We start from the raw sequence: 20,000 nt of genomic DNA, 5'->3' as shown, positions 1-20,000 counted from the left end.
GTATTGGGCTTCTTTAGAAGAGGCCAAGAGGACACCAAGCATCAATGAAGCTCCTCTGGTCCACACTCAGAACGCTGACGTTCACTCTTTAAGCATACCGCTAAATGTGAGGTATGGAGAGAAAAAGAAAGAGAGAGAGAGAGAGAGAGAGAGAGAGAGAGAGAGAGAGAGAGAGAGAGAGAGAGAGAGAGACAGAGGGGGGGGAGAAGAAGAAGAAGAAGAAGAAGAAGAAGAAGAAGAAGAAAGAAAGAGAGATGTAAGGGAAGAAAGGGAGGAGGATAAAACAGAGTGAAACTGGACGAGGAAGATGATGAGAGAGATAGAGACAGAGAAGGACCAAGAACGAGAAAAGTGAAAAGATGAAAACGGGAGAGGAATGAATTCATTGCAAACATCCCCAGAGAATTTCACGCCGGCTGAACAGTTGCATTTTTAATGCGGTATATTTTTTAATACATCCCATGGACGTGCTCACTCGCTCTCTCGCTCTCTTGCTTTGGTTCCCTTTGGTGCGCCGAGACTGTTACTGCTTTTTTTTCTGCCCTCCACTCTGGCACAACACGTCACGCTGGCTAATAATCCGAGCATTACACGCCAGAGCGCTCTCCCCTCTTCGCCTCTCCGCCTCGACACTGCCACAGCACATCAGGCAGCCTGTCTCACACCCTCCCAGCCAGCTTTGGGGAAGCCGCTATTTTTTTTTCAAATTAGGAATGAAGTTGGAGGGTTGAGGAGGACATGGGGGTTCGCATGAAATTAAACTTCTCCCTCCATCTTGCTCACTTGCTCTCTGTCGTTTTCTCACTCTCTCTCCCTTCCCTCTCGTACACCCTCCCCTCTCGCTATCGCTCTGTGTTCTTTACAGCCTTTAGTTAGAGGAACTCCTAAAAATCAGGGCATTAGTCATGAAGTGCAAGTTTGATGAAGGGAATGAAGACATTCTGTTTTTTTTTGGTTTTTTTTGCTGAAACATAAAGGCACTAACAAGTCTGACACCAACGTGTCAGCTGCATCGGGGTACATTTTTCTAACAGGCTACATGAAAATGATCACAAGCAGCACAGTAAATCAGACATAACGAGTACAAGCTGCGCTAGCAAGCCTTTTGTGTGGTGGTGGTGGTGGTTTACCCCACAACTTGTTTGAGATGTTAACAGAAAATAATTGAGCAACCACACATACATGACCATTTTGTACTCTACTGCAGTGTTTCCCAATCTTTTTTGTTTTGTGTACCCCCCTGAGCCATTTTGTCATTTGATGAGTACCTTCTCACCCATGCTCTATATCTGTTTGTCTATCCCAATGTGACTATACTCCATTATATTTTTCATTATTCAATTTTTCCAAGTACCCCCTGCAGTGTGCTCACGTACCCCTAGTGGTACACGTACCCCTGGTTGGGAAACACTGCTCTACTGTATATGTGCACTGGCTCTCGTCATTAATGATGAGCAGCAACGCACCAGTAAACGTACAGAGGGTACAAAGCTCTCTATCTATGCACATGGGAATCACGGCTAATACAGTGGACACAGCCTACTGGTCCACACATCACTGTGCCGCCTTGTTATCTGTGACATATTCCTTGCCTTGTCACTACAAGCTGAAGGGGAAAGCCCAAGAAGTGTTTCAAGTGCACACAACTCACAGCTCACCAACCCAGACCAATTTGAGAAACGCCTGTAAAAAAGGGAAAGGAAAAAAAAAAGGAATAATAAAAAAAATCTAGGCCAACGTCTTGCACTGCATATGTGTGTCTTCCGGAACTTTCTGGAGGTTGTTGGAGAGAGCCGAGAGCTGAAAAAAAAATAAAGGGGTACAGTGAGCAGCAGCTTGTACTGCCAGACGCCCAGCCCCCATCTCACCCCTTCTGCCACCAGGCTACGGAAACCGTCTGCACCACACGACTGGTCGCCAGGCAGGCGGGTGGGCAAAGGGCAGAGAGGATGGTAGTGGATGGCAAAGGCTGGTGGGCAGGTGTGGGGAACGGGGATGGCAGGGAATGGACAGACTGAAGGAGGGCAGAGAGGATGGCAGAGGACAGGCAGTCAAAGAGGATGGGTGGACAAGTTGGAGAGCAGGCAGAGGGACGGAGAGATCGGTGGACGGAGGTGGCGACGGGTAAAAAAAAATGCTAAAGGGCAAAGGAGGACAAATTGTCACTCATTCATGGCGGGGACGCGGCTGACTTCCGGCTCTGGGGTTCATTTTTTTGGTCTGGTCTGGGCATGCCGTCTACGCTGGCTGACACCACAAACCCCCTCTATTTTATGCCTGCAGCCACATCATCCCCTTACCCCCAATTTGGTTCATGCAAAACCACATACCACCTTCTGCAACCACCTTCTGAACCATTACAGACCCCCGTATCATTTTTCAAAATGCTAGCATTCAGCATGCCATTTTATGTCTCCATGTGACATTACACATATACCCCCATTTTGCAAATGCACAACCGTCCCTTTTCCAATCTGTCTGGATAATATCCATGAACGCACACGGTGCTGGGACAGGTGGCAAGCGCCTCACGCCTCTGACACTTCACAGACACCTTCTGGACCTCAGGGCCCTGGCAGGGCAGGCAGGGAGGTTGGTGGTAGTGGGGGTGGTCAGGGAAGTCGACAGAGGGGGACAGATGGGTCTGTTGTCCTGGGCCCAGGGAGAGCACAGGGCCCCAGAAATGGGTCCTCATTGCACTATACTGTATGTACTGGGTGGGGGCCCTTTTAAATGACTTTGTCTCAAGGGCCCGGCCAAAGCTGTCAGTAGGCTTGGTGGTGATAGAGTGGTAGTGCTGGTGGTGGTGGTGCTGTGGTCAGGATGATGGGCAGCTGGGATTTGATTTTGTTGGCAGACATACATATGTGAAAGTGTGTGTGTGTGTGTGTGTGTGTGTGTGTGTGTGTGTGTGTGTGTGTGTGTGTGTGTGTGTGTGTGTGTGTGTGTGTGTGTGTGTGTGTGTGTGTGTGTGTAAATTTGCATTCATGTGTGTACCGTTACTGTATATACTAAGTATGTGAGTGTAATGTGTGTCTCCATGTGTGTGTGTGCTGGTGTGTGTCTGCAAGTGTGTGTGTGTGTGTGTGTGTGTGTGTGTGTGTGTGTGTGTGTGTGTGTGTGTGTGTGTGTGTGTGTGTGTGTGTGTGTGTGTGTGGGTGTGTGTGGGTGTGTGTGTGCCATGTGCATCACACCTTATAGCCAGGCCCCAGCTGGTGGATGGCGAAGATCTGTGCGGGGTTGAGCGCCTCACTGAACACGTAGACGGCCCCCAGTTGGCCACAGAAGACCCGGTTGGCGTCCGCCGTCTCCGAGGAACCCAGGAAGCATTTGTCATAACTCTGCAGCGTGGAGAGAGAGATGAGATGGAGAAGAGATAGAAGAGGGAGAAGAGGAGAAAGAGAAGAGGAGAAGAGGAGAAGAGGGGGAAGAGGAGATGAGAAACATTACATTAAATGTATTATATTCTATTGATTCATTCATTATAATGGGTCTAATACTATTATTATTATTATTATTATTATTATTATTATTATTATTATTATTACTATTTCTATGTCTTTGTTATAATTCTAGGCAGCGGAAAAAAAGAGAGAAAAGAGAAGGAGATGGAGAACGAGAGACAGAGAGGAGACTGAGAAGAGGAGGGGAGAGGAGAGCATATTTTGCTTTATATGCAGCACCTTGTGTTATATGCATTAAAAATAAATAAATAAATAAATAAAACATCTGCCATAACTCTGCAGCAGAGAAAGATTGAAAGTTTGAGAGGGAGAGACAGAGAAGACACACATTAACTTAGATTTAATGCATAATATTCTTTATTCTTTATGTATTTGCAGCAGTGACGTGGAGAGATGGAAAAGAGGAGAGAAGAGGGGGAGAGTAGACACATCATATTTAAAGGGGTATGCCACTATTTTGGGGCTTACTACAGTTAAAATCGTTGGCTGGGGTTTATAATGGTGGTAAAGTGTCTTATTTTTCATGTAAGCCGTTGCCTTGCTTTAAGACAAGTTAAAAGAGGGAATATGTCGCTAAGCTAGTGAAAGTCAATGGATCCATGTAGCATGCTACAATGCTACATGGATGCATTGACTTTCACTAGCTTAGCGACATATTCCCTCTTTTAACTTGTCTTAAAGCAAGACAACGCTTAACATGAAAAATAAGACACTTTACCACCATTATAAACCCCAGCCAACGATTTTAACTGTAGTAAGCCCCAAAATAGTGGCATACCCCTTTAATGTATTCTATTCTATGGATTACATTGCCTCTATGCATTTCTCATAACTGAAGCACCAACAGAGATGGAGAAGAGGAGAGGAAAGGAGGAGAGGAAATGTATCTGTCACTGCTCTGCAGCACTGACAGAGCAATCTAAAGGAAGAACTTGAGAAAAGAAGAGACACTCTATTCTGTACATTATATTACTGCAACATTACATTATATAATACTATATAATACTATATCATACTATATTATATTATATTATATTATATTATATTATATTATATTATATTATATCATATTATATTATATTATATTATAATATATTATATATCAATTACAAAGCCTATGCAATTGTTGTGACAGTAACAGAGAGAGAGACATATGCATTAGTGATTGCTCTATGCATTTTATTATATGGTTCCGCTATGTATTTGTTGTGACATCTCCACAGCACAGACAGGAGGATAGAAAGAAAGAGATGGGATAGAGATGGGGAGATGACATCATAGTCCACGCATTGGCCTTGTGGCTTCTATTCATTATATATTAAGCATCTATTGTGACTCAGCAGCCTCCTGCAGCATCAGGGAAATAGATAGGACAGGATGCAGAAGAGGAGAAACATTTTAATCCACGCATCATGTTTTATATTCATTATATGCATTTGCTGTGGCGCTGCAGCAGAGACATATACACAAAGGGTAGGGAAGGGATGGAGAGGTTAAGAAGACCCATTATATTCTATGCATCAGATCATACGTTCTGTATTGTGACCACAGCTGAGACAGAGGAAAGGAAAGGAGGAGATTGAAGAGAAGGAGAAGAGACAGATTACATTATCTGAATTGTATTTTATTACATATTTTTGCAGGCTGTATACTATGTGCACAATTGTTGTTAACTCTGCACTGTCTGCAGCGGACACACAGGGATGAATTTGGAGAGACGTGGAGGCAAAAAGACACAATATAATGCATCTATGCCTCAGCTTTTAAAATTCTGATCAGGTCCACCTCATCATCATGTCAATCTGTAAACACCACATGGTACAGTATTTTGTTGAATGTGGTGCTTTTTTAGAATTCAAGGCTGATTCAGGCGAAAACACCTTGAAATGGTTTAAAACTTTGCCCAGTGAGTTGCTAGTGACATTTGAAAAAGGCTTTAGATAGAAGGACATCTACCAAATTCCACAATGCCCACTGACAATGTGCAGAATGGTGGTGAATACTGCCCAGGAAAAAAGTTCAAGGCTTATTTCCTATCACTGAAAAAGCAAACCGCTCACTTATAAACAATTGTTGATGCACTTTGCTGTTTAAGTAAATGTTTAGTAGTTTACAATAGTTTCCTTTTTGTCAAACTTTGTTAATGACAAAACAACACACAAGTGTCCATTGCAGCACCAATGAGTCTTTATTTTCAGGCAGAGGTTGTGTCCACATCAAGGAAGGTATCAGCATTTTTTGCTGCAAGTCAGATACTGCCACTGTCTATCCCTGCAAACACACAGACACAAAACGGTTATTAGCAGAAAACATTACATGTAGTATACAGTATGTATATGTATACTCAGCCTATTTACGAGGCTATTAACAAGGTAGCCATCTTACGGTGGATAGGATACTTACTCATGATGATCGTCGTGGTAACTTTGGGCCCCTGCCAAGTACTGATCTCCAGGAACTGCCCAGCTCATGAATTGGTCAAAATCGTTAACATAACCACTCCAGTTGCAGTCACCGGTGCAGAAGTTACTTTCGGTGCAGCATGTGAACTTCCATCTGTCAGAATGCATCAAAACACAGATAGCATAAAAAAATTAAGAAATCAAACTCTAACATCAACTGCTGTAAATAGACACAACATTGCATGCTGCTTCACATCACTTTTGCAGCAAAGTTTTGAACAAGTCAACACTAGATTTGTATCAGAGCTTCTGTTGCTGAAGTTATGTGAAGCAGCATGCAATTGTGCTTATCATCTTGTCTAAGTTAGATCATTGAGAACATGTATGGACCTTATGTATTAGGTTCATTATGTCTAACAGTTTAACTTAAGGTCACACCTCCACAACAACATCAGCTGATTTTTAAGCACGTCACTCATCAACATCACAGTGACCCTCTGATGTAGACGGAGGTAACGCCGTCGAAACATGTCAGGTAAAAGATAAAAACTTTTACATGTCTTAAGGCAAAAGAAAACCCTAAGTGTTTATGTATGGACCTTGATGAAAACAGAAATAAACACATTACCTTCTGTCCTCATGGTAGTTCTCATGATAACTATGCATGCCAGTCATGACATAGTTGGATAGGCACTTGAAGTCCAGTTCCTCATCAAAGTCGTTCACCCAGTCAGTTGTAAAGCACTCTGGTTCCTCTGTGAACGTCGGTTGGCAATGGAAATCCCACAGCCGGTCCTCATGATGGTTATTATGCTGACTGACAACAGATAAGAGGAAATGAACAGACTGACACATTCACCTAAAACGTGCCAGTAGCAATGCATCTGATATTATTTTCAGCTAGGGCTAGTTAGTATTAATTAGACAGAACACTTACATGGCTAGCCTGACCACCAAAGGTATGGGGCTAACTAGGGACTTTGTTTTTGGCCAAAGCAATGGCCAGGTTGGAATTAGTACTTGGTGTCCATACAGAAAAGTAAAAAGGCTCATCTTTTTTTAAAGAAGTAGTTGTTTACACTGTACAAGTCTGTTTTAGAAAATAGAACATGACATTTAGTGTATGATAAACATATGAGTATGCTAGCTATGGTACAAACAGGAAAATGGACTTACTGATATTAACAGAAAGCCAAACAACCAAAGATTTTTTCATTTAGACCCAGACAAGTATAATAAGCATAATGCATGATTATGATGATGATCAAAGCAGGATTTCTACCTCATGATATATGAAATGGAGTCAGAGCTGGGGCAGGTGAAGTTCAAAACCTGGTCATACTCATTCTGCCAGCGCAGATCTGCATTACAAAAAAATTATATTTAAAAAAATAGATACAGTATAACACACACAAAATATTGTTCAGATTACTGCTAATTTTATTCTTATTAAGACAATGCTGTACTATGCTTACCTTGTGCATCAACCAAAACAGAGGCAATGAACAAGAAGAGGATTTGAATGGTCTTCATGGCTGTGTGGTGAGAACTGAGACGATTAGCTGGTGTCCTCCTTCTCCATAGGCAATTTATAGGACTTCCTATAGGTTGTTTCAGGTTATCTTGTTGAAAACAAACAGCTGTGTCCCTGAGTCCCCATGTACTCATGATAGCAACGGTACAATCTACTATCATGCTCCAACTACATCAACTCAGTCACCCGGACCTGTCGATTCCAGATGTCCAACGTGCAGAAAATCAGACCTGTGCTGACCCAATATTCTACACAACGACTGGTTCAGGCCACGGTCCTGTCCCGCTTTGACTTACTGCAACTCACTCATGACAGGTCTACCTGCTTATGCGCTAAAACCACTGCAGATGGTCCAGAATGCGGCAGCATGGTTGATATTCAATCAACCCAAAAGTACCCTTGCCTACAAAACTATTGCAGGAACGGCCCCAGCTTATCAGAAGGACTTACTATCTTACTGGAAGAGAACTGCGCTCCTCCAGCACAAGCCGTTTGGCTCTGCCATCCAGTCGCTCTAGGTACTCCCAGTCAAGACTGTTCTCCGATGTTGTACCCAAGTGGTGGAACAGTCTCCCAGAGGCAGCAAGACTAAGCACATCTCATGTAGCCTTCAAGAAGCAAGTAAAGACTCTCCTCTTTCGTGAGTATCTACTAGACTAATGTTTGAGGTGCCCTAGCCCCAGGCCAGACTCTTGACATGATGTGTATGTAAATGTGTGTGTATGTGTGTGTGTGTGTGTGTGTGTGTGTGTGTGTGTGTGTGTGTGTGTGTGTGTGTGTGTGTGTGTGTGTGTGTGTGTGTGTGTGTGTGTGTGTGTGTGTGAGAGAGAGAGAGAGAGAGAGTGTACTATGAAATTTAACAAATAAATAAATAATAAAATAAAAAACCTAACTAACGCTTTTTTGCATCTGCACTTGTTGTTCTGTATATTTCCTGTGCACTACGTATCTGCTAGTGATGTTGGCTAATTTATGTCTTCTTTTGAAAGTCAATTTGGTTATAAGGCGCCTGCCAAATACAATGTAATGTAATGTAATGTACTGCTATCACCATCATACAAGAAAACTGTAATGCTGTCAAGCCACTCCTGAGATCACAGATACATGGATATAGGATGTCATTTGATTCGTCTGCAAGAAATTTGAGGAGAAACTTAGAAACTCTGGTGTTATTACACAAATCCATCGATGCCTTAAAACTGCTGTATTTCATACATGTTTGGTCTCATGCCAATCATATTCCCAGTTCTTGAGACATTCGAGAAATTCCTTCATGAAGTACACATTCTCACTAGTGGAAATGTTTTAACCTGATTCTAGTGGTCAAGGACGCAATGAGGAATAAAATAATAAAATCTAATATTTTCCCCACTATGGATTGTAATTTTTATGGCTCTTGAGGAAGAAATTAATATCTCACTGGCAACTCATGCAAACATTGGCAAATAGGCAACTTCAACCTTTTGAACGATAAATACTTTTGTAGGCAATAATGTGCAAAAAACAGCAAAAAGTGTAATGACCACCGTTGATGGTTCATTTGAAGAAGAAGAAGAAGAAGAAGAAGAAGAAGAAGAAGAAGAAGAAGAAGAAGAAGAAGAAGAAGAAGAAGAAGAAAGAGGAAGAGGTCTTATTTCTTTAGTGTGTTACACGCAGGGCTTTGAACCGTTATTAAGCGGGCTTGCGGAGCAAGGACCATGCAGATCATGGCCCTTGCAGAGCAAGGCCCGTTTATAGTAATCTCTAAGTCCTGTTTCTTATTATTGGTCTTGTGCAGGGCAGCAGTAAAATAGAAAATGGATCTCCTCCTAGGCCTTTCGAGATAGAGACACCGTTCAAACACTAAAACGACCGGCTCGGCTTGGAGATCGCGTATAGTTATAGGCTTCTCCGTGTCTCTTGTCGTTTTCCCGTTTTTGGCGATTTTGTTAAAGCCTGGGTCCCCATTGGAAACAGTGGTGGAACCTCCATGAACCAAGGTTCCGCCACTCTAGAGATTAGAGTGTAGGAGGCTTTTTCGGTCATAAAACATCAACACTTTCACCTAGAAGTTTAGTTGACGCGTTGTTAGCGAGCTCTATGGGATGTCTCCAAATTGTCAAAGTTTCATCTCCCAAATCCCAATACTTTTTAAATGGCAGGTTTGTAAAAAAAAACAGGCCTGGCTCTATGGAGAATCCCAGTCTTTCGAAAAGGGCATTTTTCAAGAGATCAGCGCATGTCCCACACGGAGGTCCATTTGTGCCTGAAAAATTTAACCTATAAACTTCATTCAAAGACTGTTAGAGAGATCACAAGCATGACTCCGATCTGTGAAAAGGACACGTGCCAACTCCTTTTAGTTTTTTTTACAACGATGTTGTAAAGACAAAAAAAACTCATTCTCATTTTCTCCCCAGTTTAGAGCTCAATACTAACTGTCTTTTCAGTCAATCACAACAGGTGCAGCCAGTGAAGGATTCCATTTCAACTGTCACTGTCTCAAGATTCCATTCTTAACGAGCAGGTGCGAGCAAGCATTCTAGAAGTCTATTGTTCAGCTCTGCAATGCAATGTAATATAGTCTTGCTGGACTATGCATGACAATTAGCTGCTTGGCTTAGTGGTAATGCATGCTGCTGCATTAGAGATATGGAGGTTGAGGGTTCGAAACCCATCCGAAGCCATGTTGATTTTCTAAATTATATCATATGCAGCGTTCCTTGGCCGACTTAAAATGCCATGTATATCATTTAGTATGGACGGCAAATGTGCTGAATTACAGATATTGAGGTTGGGAGTTCGAAACCCAGTCAAAGCCATGTTGATTTTCAAAATTACATCATATGCAGTGTTCCTTGGCCAACTTAAAATGCCATGTATGTCATTTAGTATGCATGGCAAATGTGCTGGATTACAGATATGGAGGTTGGGGGTTCGAATCCCAGTCAAAGCCATGTTGACTTTCAAAATTATATCATATGCAGTGTTCCTTGGCCAACTTAAAATGCCATGTATGTCATTTAGTATGAATGGCAAATGTGCTGAATTAGTGATATGGGGGTTGGAGGTTCGAACCCCAGTCGAAGCCATGTTGATTTTCAAAATGATATCATATGCAGTGTTCCTTAGCCAACTTCAAATATCATGTATTGTATGTCATTTAATATCAATGGCAAAGGGGTTGGATTACAGATATGGAGGTTGTGAGTTCTAATCCCGCTCGAAGCCATGTTGATTTTCTAAATTATATCATATGCAGCGTTCCTTGGCCGACTTAAAATGCCATGTATATCATTTAGTATGGATGGCAAATGTGCTGAATTACAGATATTGAGGTTGGGGGTTCGAAACCCAGTCAAAGCCATGTTGATTTTCAAAATTATATCATATGCAGTGTTCCTTGACCAACCTAAAATGCCATGTATGTCATTTAGTATGCATGGCAAATGTGCTGGATTACAGATATGGAAGTTGGGAGTTCAAATCCCAGTCAAAGCCATGTTGACTTTCAAAATTATATCATATGCAGTGTTCCTTGGCCAACTTAAAATGCCATGTATGTCATTTAGTATGAATGGCAAATGTGCTGAATTAGGGATATGGGGGTTGGAGGTTCGAACCCCAGTCGAAGCCATGTTGATTTTCAAAATGATATCATATGCAGTGTTCCTTAGCCAACTTCAAATATCATGTCAAATATCATGTCAATATAATGTCATTTAATATCAATGGCAAAGGGGTTGGATTACAGATATGGAGGTTGTGAGTTCTAATCCCGCTCGAAGCCATGTTGATTTTCAAAATGATATCATATGCAGTGTTCCTTAGCCAACTTAAAATACCATGTATGTCATTTAGTATATCCCCAAAACGCAGAGCTACAACACTTTCAAGATGGCTGAATCCAAGATGGCTGAATTGTTTGGCCCATAACTTCTGACTGGGTGGATGGAGTTTTTCCAAGATTTCTTTTAGCTTTGTTTTCTCAATAGTACTTTGTTTCATCTCTGCCCCAAAAGGCAAGCCCGCTTCCAGCATTTTCTGTGAGAATGCATTTCTAGTTTTTTTCCAAACGTTTCGTTCCGAACAGAAACGGAATTATAACGTTTCCGGTTATGAGTTCCACCAATAAATTGACGTTCCCGAACCGGTTAGAACAAAAAAATATTTCGTTCCTGTCAGCTGATTACTCCCCATAGGCCTAACTGACCTAACTTTTTATGCAACACCAATTCAATGAGCTTTTGCCTTGTGAAAAATATACGCGGAAGCAACCATGTCTAAGTCTGCACTATCAGCAGCTATGTTCTTGTAGTTCTATGGCCACAGCGCCCCCGTTTTTTAATACAAACTTTTACTTTTGAGATCTCTGGTTAAATATGATCATCTTATGGCTCCTTAGAGAAAAAATGAATGTCCAACTGGCAACTTAAAGCGGCACTATTTGGAAGATAAATACTGCTGTATTCATCTGTATATTGACAACTGTCAATGGTTATTTTGGGCTCTATTCTGTCAATATTTAAACAACACAAGTTGGTTGTTCTCTGTAGATGATGACTCTTTTTTGCCACTGCCTTTTATGGTTCAGTTCACAAGGACACAGCACACAGTTATTCGTTGCTGCACAAACTTGAGAAATCTTTATTTTCAGGCCTATAGCAGAAGTACTATAAGCAATGAGAAAAAAAATCAGCAAGTATTCTTGCAAGTCAGGTATTTCCAGCGTCTATCCCTGGGGAAAAACACACACACAAACACACAAAAATGTTAACACACAATGCATTTTATGTATTTACAGATATTCCGACAGTTAACACAAAAGGCAGAATGTTTTATTTTAAGAATTTCAAGAAACATCATTGTGTAAGCCCTTAACTGTGTGCACCTTTGACCTTGTGGGTGAAGAGGCCGTTGTCAAACAACCACCATTCCACTCTGTTAGAGGATTTCTGTTTAAGCTCCCCCCAGTTGAACCAACTCATGGTATATAATAAGTACTATACATTTTATTCTATGAGCTAGGGCTGCACAATTAATCAAAATGAATTGAAAATCGCCATTTTGGCTCCCCAAAAAAATGAAAATAATGATTTAATCATGATCGCACAAGGGTCAGTATATTGACTTCCTGCCTTTGAGCGTTCTTGAAGCCAGAACATGCTGGCTGGTTGGTGTTTCTGGCCAAAAATCTGTAGGCCCGTCCAAGCTTCATGCTATTGCCTTTTACATAATTATTACAATTTAGTTTTCCTTTGTTCATACCTTATATAACACATTATTGGTAATGTTTCATTTCTAAATAACACTCTGCACAAAATTCAGTTGTTTATTGTTGTTTAATAATTGTGATTAATAATTTTTCCACATCGTGCTTCCCTACTATGAGCAGTGGATGAGATCAGGGCTGGACAGGAACAAAAAAAGTCAGACCAGGCATTTTCAGACAAGACCGGTCAACCAGGTATTAAGAGAGACAATGAAGCCTGTGGCATAATTTCCAGTCATCTATTACGAGCTATCTTGACCACAACAGCCAAAATGAATATTTAAATCTGACTCTGAGAGGTCAGCTGTAGTGGCATGAGAACTGATACCACTATATTGAGGGAACGACCAGGCCAGAATCATCAACAGTCCACTGGACAAATGCCCTGTATTCCATATGACCAATCCAGCTATGGATGAGATACTTACTCATGATGGTTCTCATGGTAGCTGGAGACTCCGGCTAGGTAGTGACCAGAAGGGACACCCCAGCTGATGATTGCGTCGAAATCATTAACGTAACCACTCCACTCACAGTTACCAGTGCAGAAGTAATTGGCATTGCAGCATGTGAATTTCCATCTGTCATAATTAACACAAACAAATCAGTACATTCTATGTGTAAATTATGATTATGATTATTCTAATTCATAATGAGCCTGGAGATCAACAAAACAATGACCTGTAGACTGCAAGAAGTATAAACCACAAAGTAGATTATGTTAACTGATAATAATGAGATATGTGGATGCACAAATGGAAATTGTAGCTCCAGCTTTTCCATATGAAATACTATTTGTATATCCGATAACCAGTCTCGAATTAGAAGCCTTTAAAATTGAGTATGAAACTAATTACTACATTGCATGCCTATATTCATTATTCTCTTCCCTGCTAACATCTTTGGCTATGTTTATATGGAGATGATAAAAACTGAAGGCACAAAAGTGGCATTTTGTCTTTACATTTTCAATGGTTGTTACCAACCATCTGGAACTTTGTCAATCGTGTAGCTCTGGAAAGGCGTGGGTGTGTTCAAAACAGCTTAAACCTGATTGGAGAATTCACCAGGCTTTTTTTTAATCACATACTACTTCAACCACTGACTTGTATATACCTCGCCTTGCGATCCCGCCCCGCGATTCTGATTGGACAGGTTGTGAAATTTCTGATTCCGTTCAGGCTCATCTAAGATTTCCAGACCCTCATGCAAGCTCAGGAAGTTGAGCGGAAATGCACGAAGGGTCTGCGTGAGAGCCAGGCTAGATACAACCTGGGTCATCTTCAAAACTTTGAAAGAGGTCTTCATATCAGATTTTCGGGTTTTAAGGCCCCGATAGCCGTGTAAATAAAAGGCACTTCTGATAAAATATCTTGTCGCTTTCCCTCGCAATTTTACTTGTATAAACGGCACCTTATTATTCCAATGTGAAAATTGAAAATGTTTAATTGAATCCATAAAGTACTGTACCTTCTGTCCTCATGACGGTTGTCATGGTAACTCTCCATGCCAGTAATCACACTGTTGCTAGGACACTGGAAGTCCAGAGGGTCATCAAAGTCATTTACCCAGTTTGTTGTGAAACAGCTTGGGGTCTGTGTGAACGTTTTTTGACAATGGAAATCCCACAAACGGTCTTCATGATGATTGTTATGCTCACTGAAAAACACATAAGAGGAACCGGCAAAGTTACAGAGCATGTAGTATTTACAGGGTATTTAGAGCCCCACCAGGAACAACAATACACCATAAGATATGGTTTGGACTGTCTATGACCAGCAATGAGCAGACAACTTAAAAAAAAACAATATTCCATCTGAAAATTGTTCAGCTTGGCTGGACACAATATTGAAATGGCTAGCTAACAACTAAATATTCAAAACGATGAAGATTTTCGGTGCTAAAAAGAAAATTAAGTTATCAATTAACCTAAGAACGAGTGTTAATCCTGGAATAAGCAGGACAACAGGTCTCATCATCGCTTTCATGTACTATCATAAAGCACATATGGTGTTACATTCCTGATGTACAGTAGAAATGTGAAGTCTTTTTTAAAGCATGCCTCTTCTACACAATATGAGCATATTATGGATTATGGACTATTAAATAAATGATCAAATATTGCTTGTTACCTCATGATATAAGAAATGGATTCAAGGGTGGGACAGTGGAAGAACAATGCCTCATCAAAGCTATTCTGCCAGCGCAGATCTGCATTGCAAAAAAAAACAAACAACAATAAATTAAATGAAATGTTCTTCAGTATCACAGAAATATTTCTAAAATTCCTGAATTTGAAAATATCCCCGGACCATATTTACTGTACCTTTGGCTTCAATCAGAAGCGGCGCAATGAACAAGAAAAGGATCTGAATGATCCCCATGGCTGTGTCGTGATCGCAAAGTCAAGTTGTTGAGGTCGATGGAGATTTGCTGCACCTTTTAAAGGCCTCACTCTGGGTCATCTTCTTGGAAATTGAAACCGGTTTGAGCAGGTGTTTGTCTGACTCACAAACACCTAGGTATTTGTGATGGTGAACTTATCAACAGCATACTGCCAACACCAGGGATGGCCCAAGCCTTTCTGGGGCCCTAAGCAAAATTTCATCTGGGGCCCCCATACCTACACCTACTCAGCATCAGATGCTTCATAAGCTTCATTTACTTGTACAAGTGAGGGGTATGAGCTAAAGACATAGGTAGGCTGCCTGTAGGTTGTGCACAAGTTAATTTCTTCTTGGAACTTTGCTGCTTACGGGGGCCCCTGGTGGCATGGGGCCCTAAGCCATCGCACAGTTGGCTTATGCCTCAGGCCGGCCCTGACCAACACTGAATGTGGTGCTGTGAATGTGTCAGTTAACTCTTGGCATCAAACAAATTAATTCAGACATTGACAATTATAGCAGCTATGACGGGAGAACAGAATACTGCATTTCACGAGAAATAGCCTAATTCATTTTTTTTTTTGTTTAAATGTTAAAGCTTAATACATCACATCTGTTACCCTCTGTGATTTCTAATATGTTAATCATTCACAGCTATGCTGGGTACTGATAATGTGTGGGAATAAGCTCAGCTGTGTGTCCTTGGAGATGTAACAGTGGGGAAAAGTTTATATTAAGGCACTGCCAAAATAAATGAATAATGGGTAATGGGAGGTCTATGGAGTTAGATGTGAAATGTGAAGGTGTGTGTGTGTGTGTGTGTGTGTGTGTGTGTGTGTGTGTGTGTGTGTGTGTGTGTGTGTGTGTGTGTGTGTGTGTGTGTGTGTGTGTGTGTGTGTGTGTGTGTGTGTGTGTGTGTGTGTGTGTGTGTGTGTGTGTGCATGTGCATGCTTTAGGATCAATGTCTTATCTACAGTACATGTTTAGTTTAACTGCAAAATGGAGAATAGTCAAAAACAATTTTAAATATCTCTGCTAACCTTGTTACATAGATTTTTGACAATAAAGTACACTTGACTTGAGCTGAGGTCACTTTAAAGTAAGTTGAAGAACCACAACAATATGGAAAAAAGTCTCTTTCACAGAACTCACTGCAATGACTTTAAGTGTAACTCTTCAAGCTCCCCAACCCCACTCTCCCCCATTACGTATCGCTATACCAGCCTAATGCATAAAATATGCATAGGTCAAGAGCAATACTATATCCAGCCCTGGTAGAGCATGAAATATTACATAGTGTGCATGATACAGTATTTTGTATATATAGGTATATTATGTGATATTGGGTTTTTTAAAAATTGCTAGACAGCTTGTGCTGTTATAAAAGCCACAAAACTACTTACAAAAATTAGACCATTCAGACTGAAATGACAAAAGAAAACAAAGAGTAGTGGTCTTTAGGGCTACTTCGACACATTTTTTGCCAGTCAAAACCAGGGCAAATATTTGCAATAGTTCCTAGGTTCATAAGTGGTTGCATGTGGTCGTGAACCATTAGATGAAATACAAGGGAATAAAAATGGAAATAAATAAACCCATGTGCGATTGAAATGTGTGAGAAGCAATAAACTGATGATTGTTATATTTCATGACAAGTGTTGACAGAAAATGTCATACTGGTTCAATGATGGACCAAACATGCCATGTGATGTTGTGAGGTGTGAATGCACGCTATCAAACATCTCCTGTTCATCTTTGTTGTCAAACATCTCTGTTCAAAAAGCACATATACTAGCTATTTTAACACTTCATATATAGTTTTCATGCATTACGTAAATTGTAGACCTACTCTTACTGATTTTTATTTTACAATCACAGTTTGAGTCCAATTGATTTCTGGCTAGAAACACAGAAAAAACCTGTGTGCCTAATCACTTCCCAAACTGTATCTATTGTGTCATGTTCGCCTTAGCAAAACCTGTCAAGTTCCAGATACTCATTTCTCAAAAGCATTGTTGCTGACCAGTTAGCAGCTTGGTATGTCCCAAATGGGAAATTGCATTGGAACCAAGTAAGTTGCTAACTTATCGTAGTTAGCAACAATGCAATGCAAAAATGCAGCCCAGGTCCACGTAAAATGGCAGTGGGTACCATTATAGGAAAAAAAGTAACACCACTTTTTCAAGACGTCAATAGAGAGACCCATTTTCTCTGAGTCACAAGAGAGAGAGATTATTTTTTGCAATGAGTTCATTTTAAGTGGAACACCACAGGGTGATAATGGATAAATATGGATAAATATAAATATGGATAGAACTCCAAAACGTGTGTGTGTGTGTGTGTGTGTGTGTGTGTGTGTGTGTGTGTGTGTGTGTGTGTGTGTGTGTGTGTGTGTGTGTGTGTGTGTGTGTGAGAGAGAGAGCGAGAGAGAGAGAGAGAGAGAGAGAGAGAGGGAGCGGGAGAGAGGGAGAGGGAGAGAGAAAGAGAGAGAGAGGGAGAGGGAGAGAGAAAGAGAGAGAGAGGGAGAGAGAAAGAGAGAGAGAGGGATAAAGAGAGAGAGAAAGAGAGGGAGAGAGAGAGAGAGAATGAGAGAGAGGGCGAGTTGAGGCATGGCTATGACAAGACTGCTCCTACTCACATCGTTGGTATTGACATGCCAGGCCATGTCGCCGTAGGAGACCAGCTGGCCGTTGACGTAGCAACGGATCTCGCTGTTCCTCCAGCGGTTGTAGATGTGGACGATGCTGATCATGTACCACTGTGGGAAAACAAGGACACAGAAAGGGAAACACAACTGAGTCAAACCGCCTCGGCTTCAACAAACCAAAACGAATCACAATAAGAGAAGTCTGGGAATGTTGAGAATGTTTAAATAAAAAATAGAGCTACGTATGTAAAACAGCTTTTCCGTAATCCTTACCTATGATAAAAGCAAGCAATGAATAAAAAAGTCATGATGCGGTACTTAAACCATAACACGTATAATGCATTGATTTAGAAATGCTTTTAACGTGATCAGAGTTGTACTGCTCTGTCAGAGCCAGTGCAATCTCCGTTTTATACATCAGAACTGGAGCTACGGGCACATTCATCCAGACGGATGTTCAGAGCCATAGTGACTCAGCTGCTATAGCAGCCGAGAGAGCCCCCGGATTACATTAAGAATAAATGATAAGCCCGGACCATGCCATAAGAAGTGGTTAACATTGCATGTGCTCCATCACACCGATGGTGTTGGATGGCCTAACGGTCGTCATTGTCACTAAATCTTTAAATCGGGGACAGCGCAGAACAGGCTTGTCGTCTCGGCTACTTGTGAGGCTACTGGAATCACAGCAGCTCAGTCAGTCCATCCAATTTTCAGGATGGGAAGCAGCTGCAGTGGACCAAATTATTTCTCCAGCGAACGGCTGGTTTTACATGTAAATGTGCACTTTGCTGGTTAGCCGCCACCTAAAGTGCTGTGATTTCCGTGGCTAAGTGGCTAAAATGGCTGAGCAGAACTGACCAAGCTGTTATTATTCTTCATGAAATGTCATGAAAAAGATGAAAGTGTAGTGAAAAAAAATCTTTCTGAAAACATAACCATTTCTAACCATTTTGTTGAAAATACTAAACCACATGTAGGACACAAAAGCACTTGTGCCACTCAGAATTTGTGTCTTCTTGAATTAAAAGCATTAGCCTCAGAGCCACCCCTTAAATAAAAGTGTGGAAAAGTGAAGGGAATGAGAGATATTTTAGATGTTAAGTAATTCAGGAGAGAAAAGGTCAATGTAGGAGATGGGAATGAGTCTCTCAAGGGAAAGATTCGATAGATGGAGAGTTGCCACAAAAAAAGAATACCTCACCTCTCACTTTCACTCTCACTCTCCCTCTTTGTATTTCAACATTTGCTTTAGTGAGAGTGAAAAAGTGAAAGCCCAACTGGGCAACTCCAACTCCCATTCTCATTGTGACACAGCACTCCACAGCACACAAGTGATTTTTGCATTTATGCCTCACCTGTGCTAGGGGGTAGCCCCCCTGGTAGGTTGGGAATTGAACTGGCAACCTTTGCGCTACAAGTCTGATGCCCTAACCGCTTACCCATGACTGCCTCTTTAAACTGCTGCTATGGGAAAGCCAGCATTTGCAAAGACCAACTGCAGTGTGAAGGAACTGAGATAAGCATCTCACCCCATGCCCAATACACCTCCCTCCTTGTACATGCTGGCTTTAGCATAGCTGCAGTATACAGTGCACATACTGTATAGGAGAGTCTATGCCAGAACAATGCTGTATCGTGCACTGCATTCTCTTACAAAAGTGAACAGAGAGAGAGAGAGAGAGAGAGAGAGAGAGAGAGAGAGAGAAAGAGAGAGGGAGAGAGATAGAGAGAGAGGGAGAGAGAGGGAGAGAGAGAGAGAGAGAGAGAGAGAGAGAGAGAGAGAGAGAGAGAGGGAGGGAGGGAGAGAGAGGGAGGGAGAGAGAGGGAGACTGAAGCTGTTTCTGTTGAAGGATAATTATTGAAGCAGTGGAGTTCACTCCAAGGCAATACACACACATTCAGCATTAGCCTGGCAGGGGGCAGCAACGGTAACCCATTTCAGCCTAACCGCGCGGTCACACCGCCAGCGTTGAACGCGTGGAAGGATGCGGAAGTAATTGACTGTGTATGGGAGAGCAGGCGGCAGAAGCGTTAAAAGCCGCAAAGCGTGTCTAGAGTCAAAAGCATCAAAAGCCGAGAGCGTCAAAAATTGAACTTCATCTAAAAATATGTAATGAACTCGGCAGCAGCAGGCGGCAGCCAATGGAATGTTCACTTTTTTCTAAACACGAGCTTCGGTTGGTCGAGATTCTTGGTCGAACGCTTCAGGTTGAATCTTTTGCCTCGTTCAACGCCCCTGACCTGTGCTTTCCAGGCAGGAGTCAGCAGCGTTTTAGCTCTTTCAACGCTGGTGGTGTGACCCTTTTTGGGAAAAG

General features: G+C 41.6%; 3 protein-coding genes across 3 annotated transcripts in view; all 3 read right to left on the bottom strand.

Annotated features, from left to right (window-relative positions):
* nbeaa (neurobeachin a) overlaps nt 1-20,000 on the bottom strand; it is a 218,983-nt gene that overhangs the window by 102,397 nt on the left and 96,586 nt on the right. Inside the window, exons 7-8 of the mRNA XM_063203099.1 lie at nt 17,674-17,793; nt 3,195-3,341 (exon numbers count right to left, since the gene is read on the bottom strand). Of these exons, the coding sequence (XP_063059169.1) occupies nt 3,195-3,341; nt 17,674-17,793 (267 nt within the window). The remainder of the gene's footprint in view (nt 1-3,194; nt 3,342-17,673; nt 17,794-20,000) is intronic.
* On the bottom strand, nt 5,645-7,399 carry LOC134453275 (hemagglutinin/amebocyte aggregation factor-like). Its single transcript, XM_063204150.1, has 5 exons — nt 7,342-7,399; nt 7,149-7,227; nt 6,495-6,683; nt 5,868-6,020; nt 5,645-5,735 (listed from the first exon to the last, which is right to left on the bottom strand). Exons 1-5 carry the CDS (start codon nt 7,397-7,399, stop codon nt 5,693-5,695), a joined length of 522 nt encoding a protein of 173 aa, XP_063060220.1. The 3' UTR covers nt 5,645-5,692.
* On the bottom strand, nt 12,004-15,088 carry LOC134452038 (hemagglutinin/amebocyte aggregation factor-like). The gene is made up of 5 exons (XM_063202420.1): nt 14,978-15,088; nt 14,784-14,862; nt 14,122-14,310; nt 13,080-13,232; nt 12,004-12,117 (listed from the first exon to the last, which is right to left on the bottom strand). Exons 1-5 carry the CDS (start codon nt 15,033-15,035, stop codon nt 12,075-12,077), a joined length of 522 nt encoding a protein of 173 aa, XP_063058490.1. The 5' UTR covers nt 15,036-15,088; the 3' UTR covers nt 12,004-12,074.

The sequence above is a fragment of the Engraulis encrasicolus genome, chromosome 7 (assembly GCF_034702125.1).
Source record: "Engraulis encrasicolus isolate BLACKSEA-1 chromosome 7, IST_EnEncr_1.0, whole genome shotgun sequence".
Lineage (NCBI taxonomy): Eukaryota > Metazoa > Chordata > Actinopteri > Clupeiformes > Engraulidae > Engraulis > Engraulis encrasicolus.
Note: the sequence above shows the minus strand (reverse complement) of the source record. Positions and strands in the feature narration are given on the sequence as shown.